Source organism: Talpa occidentalis, unplaced genomic scaffold, assembly GCF_014898055.3.
Source record: "Talpa occidentalis isolate TD23 unplaced genomic scaffold, MPIMG_talOcc4v2.1 talOcc4.9, whole genome shotgun sequence".
NCBI classification, from domain to species: Eukaryota; Metazoa; Chordata; class Mammalia; order Eulipotyphla; family Talpidae; genus Talpa; species Talpa occidentalis.
Window position 1 is genome coordinate 56,027,768 of NW_023605305.1, and position 22,954 is coordinate 56,050,721.

The 22,954-nt window shown below is 34.5% G+C and overlaps 1 protein-coding gene across 8 annotated transcripts in view; it reads right to left on the reverse strand.

Moving 5' to 3' along the window:
• Positions 1-4,109: 4,109 nt before the first annotated feature.
• Positions 4,110-22,954, reverse strand: part of MIER1 (MIER1 transcriptional regulator) — a 56,095-nt gene continuing 37,250 nt past the window's right edge. For 6 of the 8 annotated variants that reach the window (XM_037500440.2, XM_037500445.2, XM_037500446.2 and 3 more), the window contains 6 exons: positions 17,633-17,784; positions 16,873-16,954; positions 15,199-15,293; positions 12,538-12,665; positions 8,410-8,549; positions 4,111-7,686 (listed from right to left, as the gene is read on the reverse strand). In XM_037500440.2, coding sequence (XP_037356337.1) covers positions 7,358-7,686; positions 8,410-8,549; positions 12,538-12,665; positions 15,199-15,293; positions 16,873-16,954; positions 17,633-17,784 — 926 coding nt within the window. In that variant the 3' untranslated portion in view covers positions 4,111-7,357. Of the gene's footprint in view, positions 7,687-8,409; positions 8,550-12,537; positions 12,666-15,198; positions 15,294-16,872; positions 16,955-17,632; positions 17,785-22,954 lie in introns of all 8 variants that reach the window. The other 2 variants (XM_037500447.2, XM_037500444.2) reach the window with 1 other exon arrangement.

A 22,954-nucleotide genomic window follows, 5' to 3' on the forward strand; every position in this document is an offset into this window, starting at 1 on the left:
ACTTTGTCAAATTAGGCTTTTATCGGGGCTTTTTACACTACAACACTTCACTATTGCACAAATGGTGGCTAAAGCAAGACTAAGCAACATCAATTTTCTAACCTACAATGCGTTACTCTTGAATGCAAAGGTCTGAATTAGGAAACTAGAAGGTGAACAGAATCAAAATCATTGTCTTTCAGTTTTTTAAGGAGGCTCGGTGTCCCAATTTGTAAATTGGGGGAAGTGTTGTGAGGATTGATTTATAGTGAGTGTTGAGCATGTTGCCCACGGCCATCAGTCAGTAATGGCACATATTTGCAGTAAGCTTGTTTGAGCTGTCCAGTGACGCTTGTACTATGACCAGCACCTACACCTTGTGCTCCCGACTGTTCTAACCAAATGAATCCAAAAGGAGTTGTAGTTCATGAGGGAGGGACAGTGGCCACAGTAATAGGACGGCTAATAGTACTTTACTTTTTGTGCTACAGGGATTGGCCAGTGCATGGGCCTAGGGCCCAAATTTTGAATATGAAAACTATAAAGTGAAGTTTATAGGAAGAAGACAGAGTCATCTCACCTTGTCTAAGATGCTCCATCTAATTTTGGACAAGTCATTTTTCCATTTGAAATGAGGGGACCCCCACAGCACGGTGGAATAGAAAGTTTGGATCATTCTCTTCCCTAAACACAACTAAAAGGAAAATAAAAATAAAATTAGCTCAAGGAAGATTTGATGGCCCATCCACAGGGATGGAAACACTTCCTGGAGGTTTTGCCCTGAGGTTGCTGCTTGCTGTGGGGAGAGTGAAGAGGTGAAGGAGCTCATAGCCGGGCTGAAAGAACAGGGGGTGGTAAGTACTGTTAGTGAATTGTTTTGGAGGGAGTGATGCAGGAGGATACACACACGTGTAGGACCTCAGGGCTGGGAGTATGTCAGCAACAGGTTCAGTTGCTGGGACTTCAGTGGCCGTGAAGAGTGGGCAAGGGAAGCTCCCTACCCACACCGGGAGGACTTGGTGGTGGCGGTGCACAGAGATGCTCCAGGTTCATTCGTGGAGAATCGGCAACAGACAGAGCAGGTGGGAGACATCACTCCACAAATTGGCAAAAATCCGAGTGAGTGAACTATATTGCAAATAGAATCCAGCAATATATTAAGCAGTCTGGGCCCCATGTGCAGCGGTGGGCAGCCATTGCAAAGGGATACAAGTCACACAGTCTGTGCCAGGTACCCCCTGCTGGGCAGCATGGTGGGGGGTGCTCTGCATCTCACACCTGGTACCTTGTCAGGTGATTCACACTTGGTGAAACAAACCCCATATCATAGAGGGGAAGAACAAGGAGGTGGGATGGGAATTTAGGATCCCTGAAAGTTAAAAAAGTCTTGAAACCAAGAGCTAATTGTTTGAAGGGGTAAAAAAAATTGACAAATTTAGCTAGGCTTACTAATGAAAGACAAAAAAAACAATCACAGGTGAAAGAGGTAAAATTATAACAAATGCCACAGTAATACAAAGGATCTTAAGCATCTACTATAAAAATCTCTATGCAAACAAAATGAAAATTCTGGAGTGGATAAATTTTTAAAATCAAGATTGAACCCAGGACAAATAGCTTAAACAGACCAATCACAAATGTACAAATTGAAAGAATAATCAAAAGTCTCCCTAAGGACATAAATCCAGAATAACATGGCTTCTCTAGTGAATTCTACCAAACCTTCAAAGAGGACCTAATACCTATCCTAGTTGAACTATAAAAAAAAAGCACATTTTATGAAGCTAGATCCCAGAGCCAAACAAGGGCTGCACAAAACAAAAAACAAAAACAGAAAAACTATAGGCCATTATCTATAATGAACATAGATGCAAAAATCTTTAACAAAATCCTAGCAAATAGAATCCAGCAATATATTAAGAGAATCATACATAATGATCAAGTAGGTTTCATTCTAGGGATGCAAAGTTGATGCAACAGATGCAAATCAATTGGTCAGTTACTAGATCATAAAAAAGGATAAAAATCACATAATCATTGGAACAGATGCCAAAAAAGCATCTGACAAGCTTCACACTTATTTATGATAAAAACCCAATAAAATGGGAACAGAGAAAACTTATTGGAACATAATAGAGAATATATACAATAAACCCACAGCCAACATCATACTAAATAGTAAAAAGGCATTTCTATTAAGATCAAAAACAAGACAAGGATATCCACTATCACCACTATTGTTCAACATAGTTTTGAAAATCCTAGTTAGAGCAATTAGGCAAGAAAAAGATATCCAAATTGGAAAATATGTGAAAATATCACTATTTGCAGATGGCATGATGATAAAAAAACCTAATATACCCAAAATAATAAAGTGGAATATAAAATCAATACACAAAAATCATGCATTTCTATGTGCAAGTAGTGGGTTAAAAACAATTTTAAAAAATCCCATTTATAATCACAGCAAAAAGGTTGAAATACCCAACAGTAAATTTTTTTTTAAAGATTTATTTATTTATGCATACAAGAGCTGCGGTACAGGCCAGAGACACGGGGTGGGGGGGTGTGTGTGTGAGAGGATTCACCAGAAAAAGAGTGGGGAACAGAACAGGCAGACTGAAATACACTGTTGAGGGGAGCAGCGGGCGAGTCAGGAGAGGTCTGCTGCGCCATGTGGGTTGCTCCCTGGCAGGCCAGGGATCGAGCTCGTGCTGCAGAGGCTGTGGATTGCTTCATAGTACGGTGCTTAACCCCTTGAGCCACCAGGAATACCCCCCACCCCCCCGCCAAAGAGTAAATTTAATGAAGGAGGAAAAAGACCTGTATGTTACAAACTACACATCACTGTTAAAGGAAATAAAAGACACAAAGAAATGGAACGATACCCGGTATTTATGGATTGGAAGACTACACATTGTTAAAAAGGCCATATTACCTAAAGCAGTGTATAGGCTTAATACAATATCAAAATCCCAATGATTTTTTTTTCAAGGAAATGAACAATTACAAAATCTATATGGAACCACAAAAGAGTCTGAATAGTCAAAGCAATCCTAACAGAAAAGAAGAAAAATGGGCCTCCCCTGGTGACGCAGGGGTTGAACGCTGGGCTGCGAGGCTGCCTGCAGTCTCGGCAGCGCAGGTTCTACCCCTGGCCACTGGCGGGGGTCCCACATGGCACGGCAGACCTCTCCTGCCGCGCCCGCTGCTCCCCTCAGCAGTATATTTCTTCGTCAGTCTGCCTGTTCTGTTCCCTGCTCTGGCTCTGGTGGATTCTCTCACCCTCCCGCGCTTCTGACTGTGCCCAGTGCTTGTATAAAAATAAGTAAATCATGTTTTTTTTTTTTTTTAAAGTAAGTCTTTCTCTGGGGAATTCTACATTTATTTCATGTTAATTTTTGCTAAGGAAATCTTAGCTAGAATATATGGCAAAGGGTCTGGTCAATTCTTTTCCCTGATTGTCCCTACTCTTCCTTTCGTTTTCCTTTCCTTGTGTCGCCACACACTTCTGAAGGAACACTTACCTGTTAATGCCTTTTGAACAAAAAAAAATGAAGTCACAAGCCAAGCACAGTGGCTGGTATAAGGATAGGCCCAAATATTTGCTGGATAATAAAATATATAGAAACCTGATTAAAAAAATTGTCACTGCTGCCATTTAAATATGGAATTTTTTAACCTCAAAGGACAAAGAATTAAGATTCAGCTCCAGTTTAAACAGTAATTCTTCAATGTTCCTCATAGAATAGTCTCTAGTGTGTCCAAATTTACTTCTTAACTCAGAGCAAGCAAACGACATTTTGAATGTATTATACATCAGAGCTAGCATAAACGCAAGTGCCAACTTAAAAAATAAGCATGTTCAAAAAAGAAAAAAAACTTGTGTACAAAAACTGCCAGTACAATATTAAGGGTACATAATGAATGAGGTTATGGATATAGGTATTAGAGGATAAAGAGGCAAACCTAGATATTTAAATACATAAATTAGCTTGTAATTTAGGGGGAAGATCCTTCAAGATTTTGCAAAGGATAAACTTATTAAAGAGCAGAGTTAACTTTATGGTAAAAAATATAAATAATCAGTAGAAGAATGTGACACGAAAGGGCTGTTTTTAGAAAAGAATAAAAAGTTAAAATTTGAAAAGTCCTTATTTTCCCCTATATTTTACAGCTTTCAACATCAGCATTTTTCATGAATATGGATTATACTTGGGAAAGCCTTAGTATTTCTGACTTGCTATTGAGTAGCGATACAGAATCAGTTATATAACCCCCACAGGTCATCAGCACACATCCTGCCTTTAGAAATTCTCCAACCATCACTAACCAAAGTGCTCATTCTTTTCCCTTGAAAGCAAAGCAAATACCGTGACAAAAAGTTTTTGCAAAATAGTATGTGATATAAACTACACTGAAAAAGAAAGGAACAAAATATTTTTAATTATACAGTTCAGAGAAAGAGAAACAGGTGAACAGAGGTGCATAGACCAAAGGATTTCTCTGAAGGGGAAAAAACAAACAAACAAAATATATCACCCAAGATGAGGTAAAAAGGACCAGAAACCACTGAAACACTACTTCATGCATTATGTCTAGGAGCACAAGGAACAGAGATTGTATATATATGCATTGTAAACAATGTACATCATACAAACTTAAAAGCTATAATGAAAACCTAGTGAATCAGACTAATGAAAATCATTCACACAGCATTATATAGGCAAGTATGTTTAAAAAAATATTTTAATAAGCATATTCAGAATGGCAGACAGGGAATGGGAGAAGAGAATTATTTTACAGTGCAAAATTACTATGCATAAATTTAAAAACATCTAATTCATAATTTTAATGCCTATTTAAATATTCAAATACATTTTAAAGCTTAACAGATTTGTGTTTAAATCCTATTCGAAAATATTTCACAAAACAAAACCATTCCAAATGAAATGATAGTGCTTTGCTAGGTTTGGGGTGGGGTAGATTAACTATTAACAAAGGCTTCTAAAACCAATGTAAATGTTCAAGAGTTTGAGAGTTATGAAATGTACTAGATCTTAAGCAAATTAAATTCATGATATCACTAAAAATTTTAAAGTAGTGCAATGACTTATTAAGTTATAGTGGCTGCATTATGAAGAACAAAGTATTCTGTGAAATGCCTGTATAAACACAAAATGCACTTAAATATTTCTTTATGAAAAGCTGAGCATTATTATAATAGTGGAATGTCTTTCATTAGGTATACCTTAAAAAGATGAAAAGTAGAATTCTTAATATGTATACATGTGCCATATTTGCAAACATGCCTGAGAATTTATTAAAAATGTTCCTGTAATATTATTCTGCAAGAACTTCATAAATCTGCAAACAAAATGCATCTTGTAAAAAAGGTGAAAATAGCATTCTAATATCACAACAATCTAAGAAGTATTCACTATTCATTTGAAATATTTCTATAGATCATTTTTGACAAAGAGCTAGGATATTTTGGATTTGTTTAATAAAATCTGATTTAGAAAATGAATTGTTCTTACCCCTGTGGCCTGAGTTAGCGCCTGGCTGGCCAGAGAGCTAATCCTCATTTAAAAAAAAAAAAAAAAAAAAGATGGATTGTGACCATCTGCTAAAGCTGCCATTCTGGATAAATTAATGTTCTAGATAAAGCAAAACAAAAAAACTCACACTTCACCCAAAACTTAGATTTACTTGATATGTATATAAAACAGTGAATGTACTTTATATGAAGTCAAGTGTTGTAAAGTGGCTTTTAACACTGTTTGGGGGCAGGGGGAGAGTTGTTCACATTGGTGAAGGGAAGCAGTCTAAAATACTTCATGGGGGAAGGCCTAAACCATAATTTCCCAATGCAAAGCTCTATTCAATTGCATTAGACAGTTGAGATCACATTGCCTATTCAACTGACAGCAGAAAAGGACAGAAAAGCATTTGGGGTATGCCTGTATGATTAAAAACAAGAATAGCTAATAATCTTTTATAAAAGTTTGGATATAAGTTGGTCTATCAGCTGTATAAAACTACACTTTTTAACAAGAAATTTGCACTAAAATAAAATGGCACTCCTGCAAGGCTATGCAATGGATGGTCATATTTGTAGTCCATGTGCAGTACATACTGAACTTACCAGTTTGGAAATTATGAAATCTGAAAAACTGGATTGTAACTGGAAAAGTCTAAAAACTTTTCTAACTATACTATCTCCTTATTAAAACAATATTTTTTTGCTTGCCAACTCCTTGTGTGTGCCAATATCTAAATATCACTTGACTTCTTCCTCTGTTAACTAAGTGCAAAAATGGGAAGTTTTATAATGCATATAAAAATAACTCAACAGGATTCTGGTCAGCATGATACATTTAAGCACTTACACTAACATTAAACTTTTGCTTAAAAATAATTTTGAAAACTATAGCAAATGCAAAAAAAAACAAACTATGCAGTCTAAGTATCATGCTTAATTTCAGAATTCTCAAACTATTTGTCCTTAAGTAGAAATTTGAAGGGAAAAAAAAATGTGCACAATCCTTTATGAATTACCACCTGGATAAGAAACATGACTTAATTACTACACAAACACTTAAAAATTCATTAGAAAAACCTTAGCAAAATAAAATGAAAGCTGACAGACTCAGAATAGCAATTCTGCTCATAAAAGTTTACCAACTGTACAAGTTAAGAAAATTATACAAGCTTTTGTATTAAGAAAGGACAGCTCCAGTCAAGACATATGTACTGTAAAAATCTTTCAAAGGCTACAAAGAATCTGGAAAAATACAGAATGTATTTCTTAAGCCCAGATAAGAATATGGAAAGACATCATTGATGTCAACAATTTTACATATACAAACCTGACTTGGTTTATTTTTAAACTTCTATATATAAAAAAATCATGCTAGCATAACTTTCAGGATTTATAAGGGTTTCCTTAATAATGACACTCAATTTGTATGGAGAGAACAATGTCTGTTATAAATGACAAGACATTTTAAGAAACTCAGAAAAACTGGTATTAAGCAGAAATTTGAACTTGGTTTTTCTCTGCCATCAAACTAAGCAAGAAGTACTTTGTAGTGAAACTTTAGGATTAATACATCAAATGAGAAGATACAGATGAATCTTTTAGTTCATTCAAATTTACTAAACTATTTGTTAATATCCTTAAAAAGGTCTTTACAGTTTTAAAGTAAAATGTCTGCAAAAGGCAGAACTATGAAATCTTATTTACTAAGGTTAGGACTCAATTCAAATTTTAACAAACTGCTTCATGGAAATCAACTTTTTAAGGTAACCCATCAACCCTGAAAATTTTAGTCACACCAGAATTTACTCCGAGAAAGTAAACTAAGCCTAAAATTTAGTCATCTGTGTTTTCAAGTTCTTCAAATTTTCCATGAGAGACTGCTTCCTGGAAAAATTCAGAAGACCCTGGACTTTCTTTTCCATTGCTGTTTACCCTTCTCCTTTTGGCAGGTCTCTCACTTTTTTCATCAAATTCATTTTCATTTCGTGCAGTCATGTGGGCCAGTTTTGGGTCAGTGGTAAGGTTATCTGTCTCATAACCATTAGTATCCATATCTGCGTGAAGTGGTTTCTTACTTCCACCTGTTGGTCCATTCATGTGTAACCCTTCAACTTTCACTTCATCTTTGTTTAATGTTTCACCTGGTCCATTAGATGACACCCCTATGTTGGAAGAGACATAAATGAAACTGCTAATATTAAAAAGTTAAATTTGTAAACTATCATGAAATAGCTATTATAAAATAACTTTCCATCAAAGAAGTGAGGTACCAAATCATACATACATAGCCTGAATTCTGACTCTATAGTTGTGTGACTTTGGGGAAAATATTTACACTTTACCTCAGTTTCATCACATACAAATGAGGATTTATCTCTTCTTATCCTTTAAGGTTATTATACTATCAAAGACAGAAATATTCAAAACAGTGCCCTTGTTATGTACTTATTTTCATCTATGTGCTTAAAGCTCTTTCCTGAGAAAATATCAAATCTCAAAGTACTTCATAAATAACTGTACATATCTGATATGAAATGTCTGGAGCTTGAGCCTAAGAGTTAACATAAATACTTATAGCTAGGCATCCCCATTGATATGAAAATTTAATGCTATTTAAAAAGAATAAATTTTTTAAAAGAAACAGTCACTATTAATAGTACACTTTATTAAACTTACTGTTTTTAGTGTTGTAAGTAGGAGTTCTTTCTGTCAATTTGTATTGTGCAGTGTATGTATGTTTGCTGATTTTATGTATGCTTCTTCTAGTATATAGAATTACTTTTACTTCCACTTTGAAAGTTTAATAGAAACTGAATTTCCCAGGCTATTGAAAGAGAAGTGTCCTTTGTCATGAAGAAATAGAAGTGTTTTCTTTGGTTGCTTACCATTTTGATTACTACTGCTGACAGTGCTCTCTTCTTTCTCAGACTGGCTGTTACTACTGTTTGAGGCAGTTGGGGGAGGGGATGGTGCCCGACTAGAAGCAGCACTTTCACTTTCATCTAGAAGTCGATCCATGTAATCCCTTAAAATTAAGTAAAATAACGACAATTATTTTCTTACATCAAAAAGCTGAAGATTAAATAAATGCAGTTAAGTTCAGAAGGTTTTATTACAAAATATATTCTAATTTTCACTTACATTCATTCCAGTGCCTCATCTATTATACCAGGATCTGAACATTTAAACAGAAAGTTCCCTTTGGTTACATGTTTGTTGAAAAAATGCACAAAGGCTTTACAGTAGCATATTTTACAAAGATCTATAGGGAGTTAAAAAAACTTAACACTGTAAGCAAGTGCTCAAAGTGGCCAATTAAAACCAGAGGATCTGTGAATGAAGACACAGGGATGATGTCAATCAGAAAAACTACAAAGGAATTTTTGGACAGAGAGTGGGATTTTAAAGCTCCTAAAGACTATTTGATGGCCACTGCAATACCCGAAAGACAAATCAGGCATCATAATCACCACACTGAAGCTTCTTGGATACCTTCTAAGTACAGAAGGTATTTCCACCAGATCTGAGCTATAATAAGCTAAGTTCTTGGGTTTATCTGCTGGCTTTATCCTGCCACTATATTAGAGGTGAGAACTCAGTTTTTCCCTAAACTACAAGGCATGGAAAGATAACCTGGTAAGTGACACTGTTTGGTTAGAAGATGGAGCTAAATATTTATGTCTCTCTTGTTTAGTGCCTTTACCTATAAAATGCATGTAAATCGTATCTGACCTATCTACCACACAACAAAGGGTTGTTGTATATGTGCAGTAAAGTGTTTTGTAAACAGATGCTATTAAGTCACTAAAATAAAGGTCAGCAAACTATGTCCTGTATGCTGGCCACCTGTTTTGTAACATCTTACTGGAACATAGTATCATTCATTTATTTATCGTATCTATGACTGTTTCTGTGCAAAATCAGAAAAATGAGAACTGAAGGCCTGCACAGCCTAAAATATTTATTCTCTAGCTCTTTAAAGAAGTCTGCCGACACCTGTACTAGATTAATTCCCTGAGGGCTGGAGTTTAGTTTAACTGGTACCTAAGTTGTGCTATGTAACTTAGGTTAATAAACTTGGAAACTCAATAAAAACGCAAATACATTATTTATTTTAAAGCCCTCTCAGAACAAGAATATTAAGAAGTCTTTTAGAGTTTTGTAAGCAGGGTAAATAAAAATGGGGATAAGAAGTAAATGGTGGAAGTGCTTAGGATTTTACTGAAAGCCTCTGGTAATAGTTTACAAGAGGCCCATTAACTATAGTTATAATCTCAAACCACAGGATTATTTCTGTCCCCTTGGTTATGAAGATGTAATAAACACAGAAACAGTACCTGGCCTCACAAAGCTTTCAACAGTGTGAGGTACAAAACTGACATATATCAAAGAAACATATATCGTCATAAATAAAACCAACATTCTAAGCCTTATTTTCCTCATCTATAAATGGAGGGAACTAAATTAGATGGCCTTTAAGGCCATTATAGGTTTTTGCCACTCATCATAATTACAAAACATTATATAACAAATTGGAAGCACACAAAAACAGAAATGAGAGCATGAAGACATACAAAGCTGAGATAAACAGAAACAAATGATGCATGAAGCGAGATTGCTGGAAATAAATTTGGTATGGTGGGAATAGACAGTAATGTTGAAAGCCAAGCAAAGGAGTTAGAGTTGACTAGAAATCAAAATTATCTTAAATTTCTGAATATGGAAATAACACTGTCAAAGAGTCATCATTATTTGTTAAAGATTAATAGTATTCAGAATGTTTAGTGAAGGAGAAGATTCAGGCAGTCCATCCATGAGGTTAATGCAACCTTTAATAACCAGTGATGCTAATTTTTGTTTTTTAAAAAAATATTTGCAAAGGCTGTTTTACTGAAATCCCCAATTTGCATATGGCAAATTCCTCCAGGTAGTGAAAAGAAATTGCAGTTAAATCTTTTAAAGGTTGTTTCTAGGCAGAAAATGGCAATGTGCATCATTAGGGTGGACAAATGGGCGGTAACAATGTAAAGCAAAACAAACAGCCAACCAACTTTCAGGAACATGTGCTCTAACTGAAGTTTAACTAAAAAGGAAGATGAAAAAGCTAAATTTTTATCTAGAAGCATTAATTTAATGTTTTGTGCAGTCACTTAAAGTACAATTATTAACAGAAGAATGTCCTGGAAACAAACTGGAAAGTAACTCCATGCCTATCATGGGGAAAAATCACAATTTATCTCCATCTGGAAAATAATATACAGGCTGGGTCACAGCTTCTTACAGAAGACACAGCCAAAATGAATGAGTATGAGTAAGAAATCACAGTCCTTACAGTTATAAAAATTTTATGAAAAGCCCAGACACAGCTGAAGTCTACAAAATCCATGATATTCATGCCAAAGAGGAAAACATTTGTTCACTTAATACCATTAATTATGCTGTTAAATCTAAGAAAAAAGAAGATAGAGGATTACTTTTAAGTGTGGCTACTCCACCTTAACCTTAAGAGGAATCAAGGTTACAGACGTATCTTCACAAAGTTTTCAAAAACTACGGTGACATTAATAAACTAAAATGTTTGGCAGCATATCCCTACCTAACCTGTTGAGCTTGACACCACAGAGGACCAACTAAGCCAGTCCACAACACTTCCCTTGGTGATGTTTTCCTAAAGAGAAAACTAGATGAACCATGGGTCTGACCCAGCATGGCAATTCTTATGTTCTTACTGCTGATGATGACAGATTGCCTGTAGTTCGTGTGTGAACATTATTTCTGAAATAGGTGAAAAAAATGAAAGATGTTACTACAGCTTTTCCCTATAGAGTACCTTGAAAACTGATTATTTCAAGATCTATTCTGATGAACAGTTTTATCTAATTCTACATCATTCTGACTCAACACTACCATGAATAAACAGAAAAAAATTAAATTTAAAATATTAAGATATGTGAAATTTTACTCCAGTCATCATCAGCTTTGACTAATGGGGAATGAGGCACAGGGAACACTGTCCTACAATTTCCAGCAGCAATCACACTCATTTTACTCCCTTTCAGATAATTTTGTTTTGGCTTTGATCCTCCAGAGTAGTGATGAACAGAGACAAGCATAAATGAACATGCCCAAGAAACAGTCCAGCTTCTGGAGTTTAAAAAGCACAATCAAATATATGCGTAAGTACATCCTTCAAAGGGAATAATTAAAAAAAATTTTTTTTTTAATTTAAAATTCTTTACTGGTGCACCTCTGTCACAACTTTGAACTATTTATATTGCATACACATTAGGGAATAATCAGTATAACATGACAGAATTAGTCCTACGTTTGATAGTTCATCAGCATTTTAGTGCAACTTATGTGAAGCAAGTATTCAATATTCAATGTATTTAGGTGCCAGTGGACATCTCTCCTTCCAAAGCTAGACTAAATGAGGTTGAGAATGTGGTGGATGGAAACTTTAAAAAAGACATTATGCATAAGGAATGGATATAATAACAACCCATATTCCTTGTGAAAGTAAGCTAAAGTTACATGACTATTAAATATTATTTTTGCTAGAGAAAGGATGCTCAAGAAATATAAAAGGGGAGTCACTATATACACGTTCTATATACACTATATACACGTTCCTCTATAACAAATTTCTAACAATAATGAAAATGTAATTTGACTTGACTCATTCCTATGTCCCTTAGTCTATATCCAAATCTTTTTTGAATACGGAATCAAAGGTAGACTGGACAAGGAAAAATACTAACTTCCATTCCTCTGTAAAGGTCCTCTACTAGGCACATAGCCCTTTATTTTTTGAACAGATAGTCTCCATAGTGTTTTCAGAGTGTTAATATACACTGAAAAGTTTAAATGCCCTAGGAAGATATGTCAATAGACAAATTTAAATGAATGAAACTCCTATCTGTTAAAAAGGAAAGTTTAAAAAATTATAATTTTCACAAGAAAAACTTAGGAAAGCTTAGCAAAATTATGACTGAAAGAAAAAATGAACTCACGTTACACCAGGATGAAGATTATATTTCTTTTTTCCAAATCGTGTTTGCTGAGCAAAGAAATCATAACGTTCAGATTTTTTCCACATATAATAGAATGCTACACATTCACCAACTGACCTTGTTCGAACCTGTAAAAAAAAGTACTTGTTTTTAAAAATCTTCTTAAAGGAGTTATTGCATTAGAAATATCTTAAGTCTGAAAATAAATTTAACTGATCCTTAACTATATATAGTACTATGTATAAAAACATTGCAGCAGCTTTGTTAAAACTATCATAAACTCCCATTGAGAGAAATATTACACTGACAACAGATTTTCAGACATTTAGCTTTTTAACGGGCTATCATCTTAATTCACGGTAAAACTAATACTCTTCTGTTGCAAATGAAGTGAAATTTAGGTTAAAGTTATGTTATAAACATTTTGTTTATAAAGGTATTCAGAGTGTACCTTTAAATTTAAAATACAGTTATCTCCCTTTAAATTCCTATTTAAAGATTTTCTGGGCCTCTCCGGTGGCGCAGCGGTTGAGTGCTGGGTTGCGAAGCTGCCTGCGGCCTCTGCGGCACCGGTTCGATCCCCGGCTGCTCCCCGGCCACCGGAGGAGGGTCCCACCTGGCGCGCAGACCTCTCCTGCCGCTCACTGCTCCCCTCAGCAGTGTACTTCGGTCCTTCTACCTGCTCTGCTCCCCGCTCTGGCTCTGGTGAATTCTCTCACCCTCCCGCGCTTCTGACTGTACCCAGTGCATGTATTAAAAAAAAAAAAAACCAAGCAAACAAATAAAACATGCCTCTATTAAAAAAAAAAAAAAGTTATTAAAAAAAAAAAAGATTTTCTTACTAGACCTTATAACAATACAGACTCAGTTAATTTACTTTCTAGAAAGTTTGGGACTATACCACAGTGAGTTGAAAGCTACAACAGTGCTAATGTGTTGTTTATTAAGTTACTCCAGTGGCTTACTGTGCTATTCTTATTTGTGCAACAAAACCAATCCCATTAACATGTTTTAACACTTAAAAGGATGCAGAGAAAATTCCTTTAATCTTGTTACACAGTTTGGAGAGCTGGTAGGGCTGATGTATATAAATAAAATACTGGGTGTTTACAAGGAAAAAAGGTATATGCATGAATGTTTGGGATTCAAGATGATACTGCTTCTAATTCATAAACTCCTGATCCTAAATTTTATGGGTCATCTTCTTAAGGGACAGATTGCAACTATGGATCCATTTGATAACATCCTTACTACTCTTCCCAACCTGTTTTTTTTCCCTTCTTCTCTGTCTATATTGGTCTATGTTGCTCTAAGACTGAAAAAAATCACCTTCTCAAGCATTTTTTGTGTCCTCCAGAATCTTATTTCTAGAAAAATAAGTCAACTGTATTTTACTGAAAAGAAAATTGGTTAAGACATTTTGGGACATGCAAAACTAACAATATTATAAAAAATCCTCAGTAAAAAAAATCTGCTTAATAGAACTTATGTTTAAGACCCAAACTTCAATTCCAAGTGTAAAAAAAAAGTCTTAATATTTTTCACTGGATTATTCTTTTCTCCCTTAAAGAATTACTGTCCTCTCTTTGCTCATGACAACAACTAGAATGTGACATCTAAGTCAGTTGGCACTGAAATATCACCCTGTCAAATAAAGAAATCAAGATTTTATTTTCGTGAGACTTTTTGGGCTTGTAGTTTCAAATCACCTAGTAAATTCTTATTCTTTTAAAAGATTTCTAAGGGGTTGCTACATCAGCACATCATCCCAGGGGCCTCCTCCAGAGGTAATTTAGCATGATTTGGTGACCAGTGTCTGAACTCACGGAATGCCAGAAAACTTTTATCCAAAATATTCACCCTTCAACCACAAAACAATGTTTCTTGGTTTGTTTTTACAATCAGAAGCAAACATGACCAATTGTTAACTAAAGTACTTCTTTCATAAAGTGCTCACTATATATTGGAGATTATCAGATGATTTGAACACATCATAAAAGGATGTGTATTCATTTTTGATACCAATGCTAAGACTCAAAGCTTCTTTCTTAATTATTATATCTGCAAACTGCAGCTAGAGAATCTAAAGTAAACTAGTCAATAGACAAAAATACAAACAAACAGCATTTGTAAGCAACTATTTATGGAACATAGTTTTATTTAATAAATAACACTTTTAACAAATCCAGTAGATATCACTGAATCTCGTACAGAGGCATTAAAAAAGGAGAATGTGGTGACATTTTAGAGCCTCATATACAAGCACATAAATTTAAATACTTTAAATCATCATCTAGACAAGACATGAAAAATGCCTTGAAGTTTCAAAATTATTATTTCAAAGAATTTCCTTTAAAGATACTTCACAAATTTGTAGAAAACAACTATAAACAATTACACACTACACACATCCTTCACCAAATGTTGCTAAGCATATTCGTAAATGAGACCAAATCGTAAAGATTTCCAGTAATATGCACTGAAAACAGCCAATAAGAAAATATATGCCAGGAAGTCTACACATGCTTATTTTAATAATTCCTTAAATACCAACTTATTAAAATCTTCATTACAGAGCCTTTAAATTAGAAAGTAATTAAAATCTAAGATGATCTGGTTAAATTTCTTTTTGTGAAAGAGAGAACATAGGTCATTACTTACTTTATTAGCCTGAATCAAATGAAAATCCTTCCCATAGGCCTTTAGTCCTTGCTCAAAATTTCTACACTCTTCCTCTGTCCAAACAGATAATTCCTCTGACAAAATGGGAGGGAAAATTGTTATCCACTACTTGCCCAAGTGACAAAATTGCAAATAAAAATCTAACTTTCTGGTAACAATGATGCATTTTACTCCTGAACTCTTTACTATTGATGACTGCAGATAACCTGACAGAAACAAATGAAATTTTGGATGGTTTTTTTATTCTTTTTTTTTTTTACTTTATTTATACAAGAACCAGGGTACAGGCCAGATGCGCGGGAGGGTGAGAAGATTCACCAGAGACAGAGTAGGGAACAGAACAGGCAGACTGACTGAAATACATTGCTGAGGGGAGCAGTGGGTGAGACAGGAGAGGTCTGCTTGCCATGTGGATTGCTCCGAGGCAGGAGGGGATGGAACAGGCACTGCAGAGGCTGCAGACAGCCTCACAGCGCTGCGCTCAACCGCCTGCACCATCAGGGAAGGCCCTGTTTCCTTATTCTTCAAACTCAAATTGGGCCACTTTCTCCATTATTCCTTATGATTCAACTACATTAGTTACCTTTCCATTCCTTTCACCTTCCAAATTTGCCATGTTCTTTCTCACTACTGACTTTGAATATGCTATTTCCTTTGTCTAAAATTATTTCCCACTCCTGACTTCACAATCCCTTTTAACCTAATTCATTTACATCCCAGCAAAAACATCACTGTTACAGATGCTTTCCCTAACATCCTCACCTCTCCTCCTTTCCCCCAAACTTGGTGAAGTCCCACTGAACTAAGTTTAACTGTACCCATTGATTCTCTTTGTAAGAACTCGTAACTACTTTTCAGATTACCTATCTATGCTGTAAGTACCATGAAGACAGGGACATTGTTTATAGTTATGTCTTAGTAAGCCCTCCATTTTTTATGTGTGAATGAATCTTTCATTTGTTAATGGTATGCAAAACAGTATTCTTAATGAGTTGGGGAGGAGCCAGTTTAAACAAATGAAAATCGGGTTTCCCTGGTGGCACAGGGATTAAAAGTCTCCTGACATTAAACTAACTCACATGGCGTAGCAGACCTTTCCTGTCTCACCCGCTGTTCAATAGATCCACCTGTTGTGCTCCTTATTCTATCGCTGGTAATCCCCCCAACCCCCACCTCTGGCCTACACACCAGTTCTTGTATGCATAAATAAATCTCTTAAAAAATAAAAAATAAACAAAAAACCTGCACTTTAGTTATGGCTTCATTATTTATGAATTGTGTTTTCCTCAGCTGACTTGGTTTTTGTTCAGAGAACTCAACCTCACTGATTTTGAAGTGACGGTAATACATGTCATATTACTTAGCTCATAGGGTTATTACCAAGATCAAATGAGATAATATTTTAAAAAATTGCTTGAAATTCAAATGCATTTTTATTTAAATAGCCTTGTTTTTCCCCATTCTTCACAATGCATCATTTTAATACTTGTGTGATATGAGTTATTCAACATATAGTAACAAGTTACTTGTTATTCAACAAATATTTACTTAATTCAGAAAGACAAGTACTAAGCAAAAGATATAGCTAAAATTAAAGAACTTTAATGTTTTTTATCTTTATATAGTGAATACAAATTTAATATTTATGCTTACCTCTAGCTGCTTTCACATTAAATCTTAATCTTCTCAATGCTTCTTCTGTATCAAAATTGCATTTAACTAATTCATATAGTGCCTAAAAAGAAAAAGGCTTCAATGTGACCCAGATTATGAATAATACATGGCTACAATTTCGTAAAAGAGTAAAAAGCTGTTTCAGAATCCAGTGATTGTTTTCATCTTTTCTGAAGAATAAATAATTCTAGTGACTGCAACACATAGAATAAAGAAAAATCAATTCAGTCCTGATAAATTAACTGCCTCTAAACATGTGGAAAATATAAGCAAGTGCACTAACTTGGTGGCCATAGTATACAGAAATTCAAAAATAAAAAATCATTTTATAAACAAATTCACAAATCCCTTTTTTTGAGGTTCCTTAATTTTAAACTAATCAGAAAAGATAAACATTTATTTAAAAAGGTAGAAGACATAATGCTGTTATTAGGTTTCTGATAAGTACTAGTATACTGTGTGCTTTTAAAAGCATTATCCCAGACATCTATTCTCATCCTGACAACCACAGTCTCAGGGATATCCAGGCAAAATGAAACACAAGGGTTTTGTTTATTTGAACTAAATAAGTGTTCACAACAGTATCTTATATGCTGATTATAATCTTAGATTCCCTGACAATGACATTATAAGAATTTTGGTCGGTAGAACAACAGCAATGGATGTGATAGCATTTACATTTATAAATATATACGATTAACTTATCAGGGAAATTTAAGTTACATTTTTATTCACATACCTGTTCATTGTCTTTTATGTGAGATCCCTCAGGAATTGCTTCTACACCTTTCTCATCACCTGTTCTTCTAGATGCATCCTTAAGAAATATAATCACTTTATCTTCTGGTAAATACTCAGGATCCCACAGGAGTTGATCATCATTCTCATATACTAAATGAGTGAAACATGTCAAAAAAAAAAAAAGGCTAAGAAAAAATAACTCACAGAGTCAAATGTTGGGAACTGAAAGGTAAAATGTGGTCCTATTATTTGACTTCATTCTTGGGTAATCTTAAGTGATTTAAGCAGTCTAAACAGAGATGTTCCACTTTATGCACCTTTAAAGTTCAATCAAAGTTGCGAAGTTCTCCTGGTTTAAATTCTGCCACCACCATTTACTACTTGTATGACCTTGGACAAGTTACTTCCATTCTCTCTACTTCATTTATGATACAGGGATAAAAACCCTATTGCTTAGGACTATAAGGAGTTAACATAGTTTAAAAACAATTCTGGCACATATTAAGATTGACTAAATAGTAGCTATAATTATCATTTTTGAAAAGTGGTATTTAAAAAAAAAGTCCACCAAATGTTAACAGTACTTATTATTTGGTGGTGGAATCTGGTGCAATTTGTTCTTCCTTGTATTTTTCTATGATGCTTCAAAATGTATTACAATGAATATATATAATTTTCATAAAACAAGTCATTATGTTTTTTAAAAAAGTATTTAGGCTTCATCAAGATTTCCATTTAGGGCCTCCCAGTGGCGCAGTGGTTGAGCACTGGGTTGCGAAGCTGCCTGCAGCCTCTGCAGCGCCAGTTCAATCCCCGGCTGCTCCCCGGCCACCGGAGGAGGGTCCCACATGGCACGCAGACCTCTCCTCCGCCCGCTGCTCTCCTCAGCAGTGTACTTCGTCAGTCTGCCTGCTCTGCTCTGCTCTCCGCTCCGCCTCCGGTGAATTCTCACCCTCCCGCGCTTCTAACTGTACCCAGTGCTTGTATGTATAAATAAATAAATCTTTGCAAAAAAAAAGATTTCCATTTATAATAAAAGTCTTAAACTCACTAAAATTTAAAAAGTGAAAGAAAATGGAGGAGAATTTAAGATGAAAGCCTTGTGGAATTATAAATGACAGGAAGATGGAATACTGAGATAAAGACTGGGTAAATGTTATGACCAGGATGAATACTGGAAAAGGTGTGCTGGATTTATGAACAAGGAGAATGTTTCTTTGCATAGGTAGAAGCCGAAGTCATGTTGCAAAGGACTGAAGAATAAATAAAAGGCAAAGAAATGGAGTAGAAAACTTTTAAAAAGTTCACTTGTGAGAGAGAAGATGGGGCAGTAGCCAGAGGAAGCACAGTTGAATAATTTTTTTTTTTTTTGGTTTTTAAAGATAGGAGATATAATCGCTTAAATGGCAATAGGGGGAGCCAACTGGTTAAGACTTTGAATTTAAGAAATAAAGGATAAATGATAGTCCCCAAGTTCCTTATATTATGAAAAAGAAGAGTTAACTGTTTTCATATAAATCACTTTGACCCCTAGCCCCACCAATTAAGACTTTAAAATATTATTCTACTTTTTTGTTTACCAAAATAGCAGTATAGCTCAAAGAATTACTTTTCCTTAATAAACCTCATTTTTTCCCCAGCCTGTTTGCTAAAGGGAGACAACTACAGTTCTTTTATTCCTGGAGTGATGGGTGGGGTAGGTAAAAAGGGCTTTATAAGGAAACCCTGACTCAGAAAGAGGGAGATGGCAGGTGGACTCCTGAGTCCCCAGTGTTGGGAGATACTTTTGGAATGATTCATTAGCCACAGGATACAGAGATGTTTCTGATTACACAAACATCAGCAGATGGCGCTAAATGAATAACTAGAGCCCTAGAATTGTGGCTACATAGTCAAATAGGCTACCCTAAAATTTAACACTTTCTTTTATGCAACTAAATATACCAAAAAAAAAAAAAAAAAAAGGAAAAAAGAAAAGAGCATGTAGTGAGAACAGTTAGTATTGCACAGAGAATAAACCATACTGTCTTTATGGTTCCAGAAACAGACCAAATTATGTTAAGTTCACACTCTAAATAGGACTTTTGATGATCTAAAATAGGCAACAAAGTTGATATTTATTAACTGACTTTGTAGAAAAAAATACAGAGATCAGATATTCAGAAGAACTACACTATTATAACAAAACAGAAGAGAAATAACATTTACAAACAAGCTATGGAACTCTGTAATTACAAGGAAAAAATCACTCTACAGAGGTCTGAACACACTGGGATTTTGAAAGATCACAATCACTAAATAGCATCTTCTCAAACTATTTCATTCTAAATGTATTGCCAAGTCTAAATATTAGAACTTTAAAAAAGCAACTCCCAATACACACACCTTATAGTACTGGAAGATATAATGATGATAAGTCCTCGGGTGCTACATTTCTCGTGAATTTACAGATGAATCTATGGGTCACACGTTGAATAGCAAGGCACTGACACACCTCATTTCAGCTATGTGAAGGTAATTTTATTATCCAGCACACAATTAGAAAAACTATTAGCAATCAAGTTTTTCAGATAAACAAAATGAATTGCCAAAATAACTTAGATGTGTGTTTGGGGCTATGGAGGATTAACCTAGAAAGCTGAGAAAACTACCACCACAAAATCACAGGCCAACTTGTGCAATCTGGGAAATTCATTTCCCATGAATTTGTCAAACCCCAGTTTTAGTAAAAAAAAAAAAAAAAAAAAAAAAAAAAAAAATTATTTTTAATACCAAAGTAAAGTCTATTAATCAACATACTGTGATGACACTGTGATCCATAATGAACGTTATGATGTAATGATGAGGTTTACAAGAGAAATTTCTAGTCTTAAAAGGTCACACTGATTAATGTCATAAATTTAAAGTTGTCTACTTGAGCTTTTCCAATGTCTAGGTTAAATGAACTGCCTATTTCAACAGTATTATTAAATCAACTAAGGGTAATTCACATTTATTTTCAGGAACTAACTTAAGATTCAATAATCTATCAAATGTTCATTAGTACACACACATGTTGATTCCCAACGATATATACCTGAAATTAATGTTATAATTCAATGTTTCTACAATTAAAAGTTAAAAATTTATATGTTCATTGGTTATTCACAGTTTAATTCCTAACCATGAGGTACTTATTCTAAAACTTACATCATACAAGCATGAAAACTTGATTGGGGATATTTTGTTCCTTTCCCTAAGTATACTGATCTAATTCTCAATTGATCTAGTCCAGGTTCTCAACCTTTGTACTACTGAAATTTTTGGCCACATAATTCTTGCTGGTGGCACGGTTTCTTGTAGAATGTCTTATAGAATTGTAGAATATTTACCAGCATTTGAATCAACTAGTCTTAACACAAAGCTATGATGTTTATCCACTTCAGTACATAGGAAAAACAAAATATACACATAATTTTGAAAAGCAAGCTTTCATTTACTCAGCACTTCTTTGGGTATTTGAATCTTCGCATATAGTATAAGTGGGGCTGACACTTCCTAAGGACCCCCAAAAAACAGATAAATGAGCAAGAGTATTCACTCATCTCTCCTGTCACAGTAACTACCTCTGACTGGGTATGACTCAACCTGTCAAAAGTAGCTTTCTCGAGGACTTCTGTGGAAGCAAAGATGGCAAACTTCTCACTTTGATTGATTCTCTAACTATAAAGACAGTATAAAGTGTAAGCTAGGCACTCCCAGCAGCCATCTTAGCTTGTCTGACACTAAAGGAAGAAGAGGAGGGAAGATCACTTGTTATAATTACATGTCCTTGAATACAGTTATATTTGAAGCCAGACCAGCCAGAACTTTCCAGTAATCAGGTAAATTACTTTCTACCTAAGTTAACTGAACTGAGTTTTGTCACTTGCATTAAAGAGCATCAACTGATAGTTTCTGAAGATCTAAACAATAAAATTTAAATTATTAGTCCCAAATGTAAGATTTATCATCTACTGAATATTAATGCCTCTTATTATGTGCCAGACACTATGCTGCTAAGTGCTACACATAAAAATATCATAATAGGCTCTGTAATAAATGCTTTATTATTGCTATTTTATAGATTAAGAGAAAAAGAAGTTAAGTAACACCTACATGGTCAAATGCCTAAATACTAAGTCTGTACTGCTTCTGTTAACATCATTCTGTACCCAACCTAAAACTCATTTACTAAGTGTTCACTAAGTGCCTATGTGACAAGGATCATTCTGGGTATTAAGGATACAAAGTACGTTTAAAAAATGGTTATAATACACTGTGTAGTGCAAATGATAATTACATAAATGTAAGAAAATGTTAATGTGAGATTTTATAATCTAATTAGAAGTTAAAAGGAATATACCTCAAACAGGGCCATAACTAATAAATCTTGTTTATATAATGTTTGAATTAAGAGCATTAATGGATGAGAATATAAAATGAAAAAAAAAATGTATCAAAGTCTCTCCAAAATAGGCAGCAATAGATTTTTACACATCAACAAAAATATTCTAATCCACCTGCCAAATCTTACATTGAAGATAGAAGGATATCTTAATTTTGTGGCACTTTTATTAAAATCACATAAAGCAAATATTCCCCCTTTTAAATGTATGCTCAGCAAACTGATGAAAGTATCGTGCAAAAATAACAAAGAATGTACTATCCCTTTGAGAGTCCTATTTATATAACAATTTATAAGTTTCATTTGTATGCAAGGATTTTACCCTGTGGAGACAAATTCTGGGTATCATGATGGAAGTTTGACTTCCTAGAACCAGCAAACTGAGAAGTCCTTGTATTACAGGGATCCCTCCAGTGATCACTGTTAAATCTGATTCTCTTACAATCCAACAAATCCCCAACAAATTTAAATTGTCAATGTGAGAAAAGTTTCATAAATCACACCTTTTCCTGAAAAAATTATGTGTAATTGCTTTCTAAAATTGTTAAAACTGCAAGCACAAACCAAAACTTAAACATCAAAAATTAAGAGACTGATCATTTATTCACTGTGACATTTGATAGCAATGTATGACAATGAACATGTTAAAGAAAAAAATACTGATAATAAACTACCTTATCTACTATATTAACTTGCTACATATAAAAACAGGTATTTTCCTACCCATCTATGCAGTATAAAATTTTCAAAGACAGATACTACTCTATCTTTCATAGTAAAAATTTGAACATGAAGTAAATTTTGGATGAAATTTTAAAAAGAAAACAAGAACAAAAGATTTCTACAATTCCAAAGAGAAATGAGGAGAAGAAAACTGAAATGAAGAAACATTAC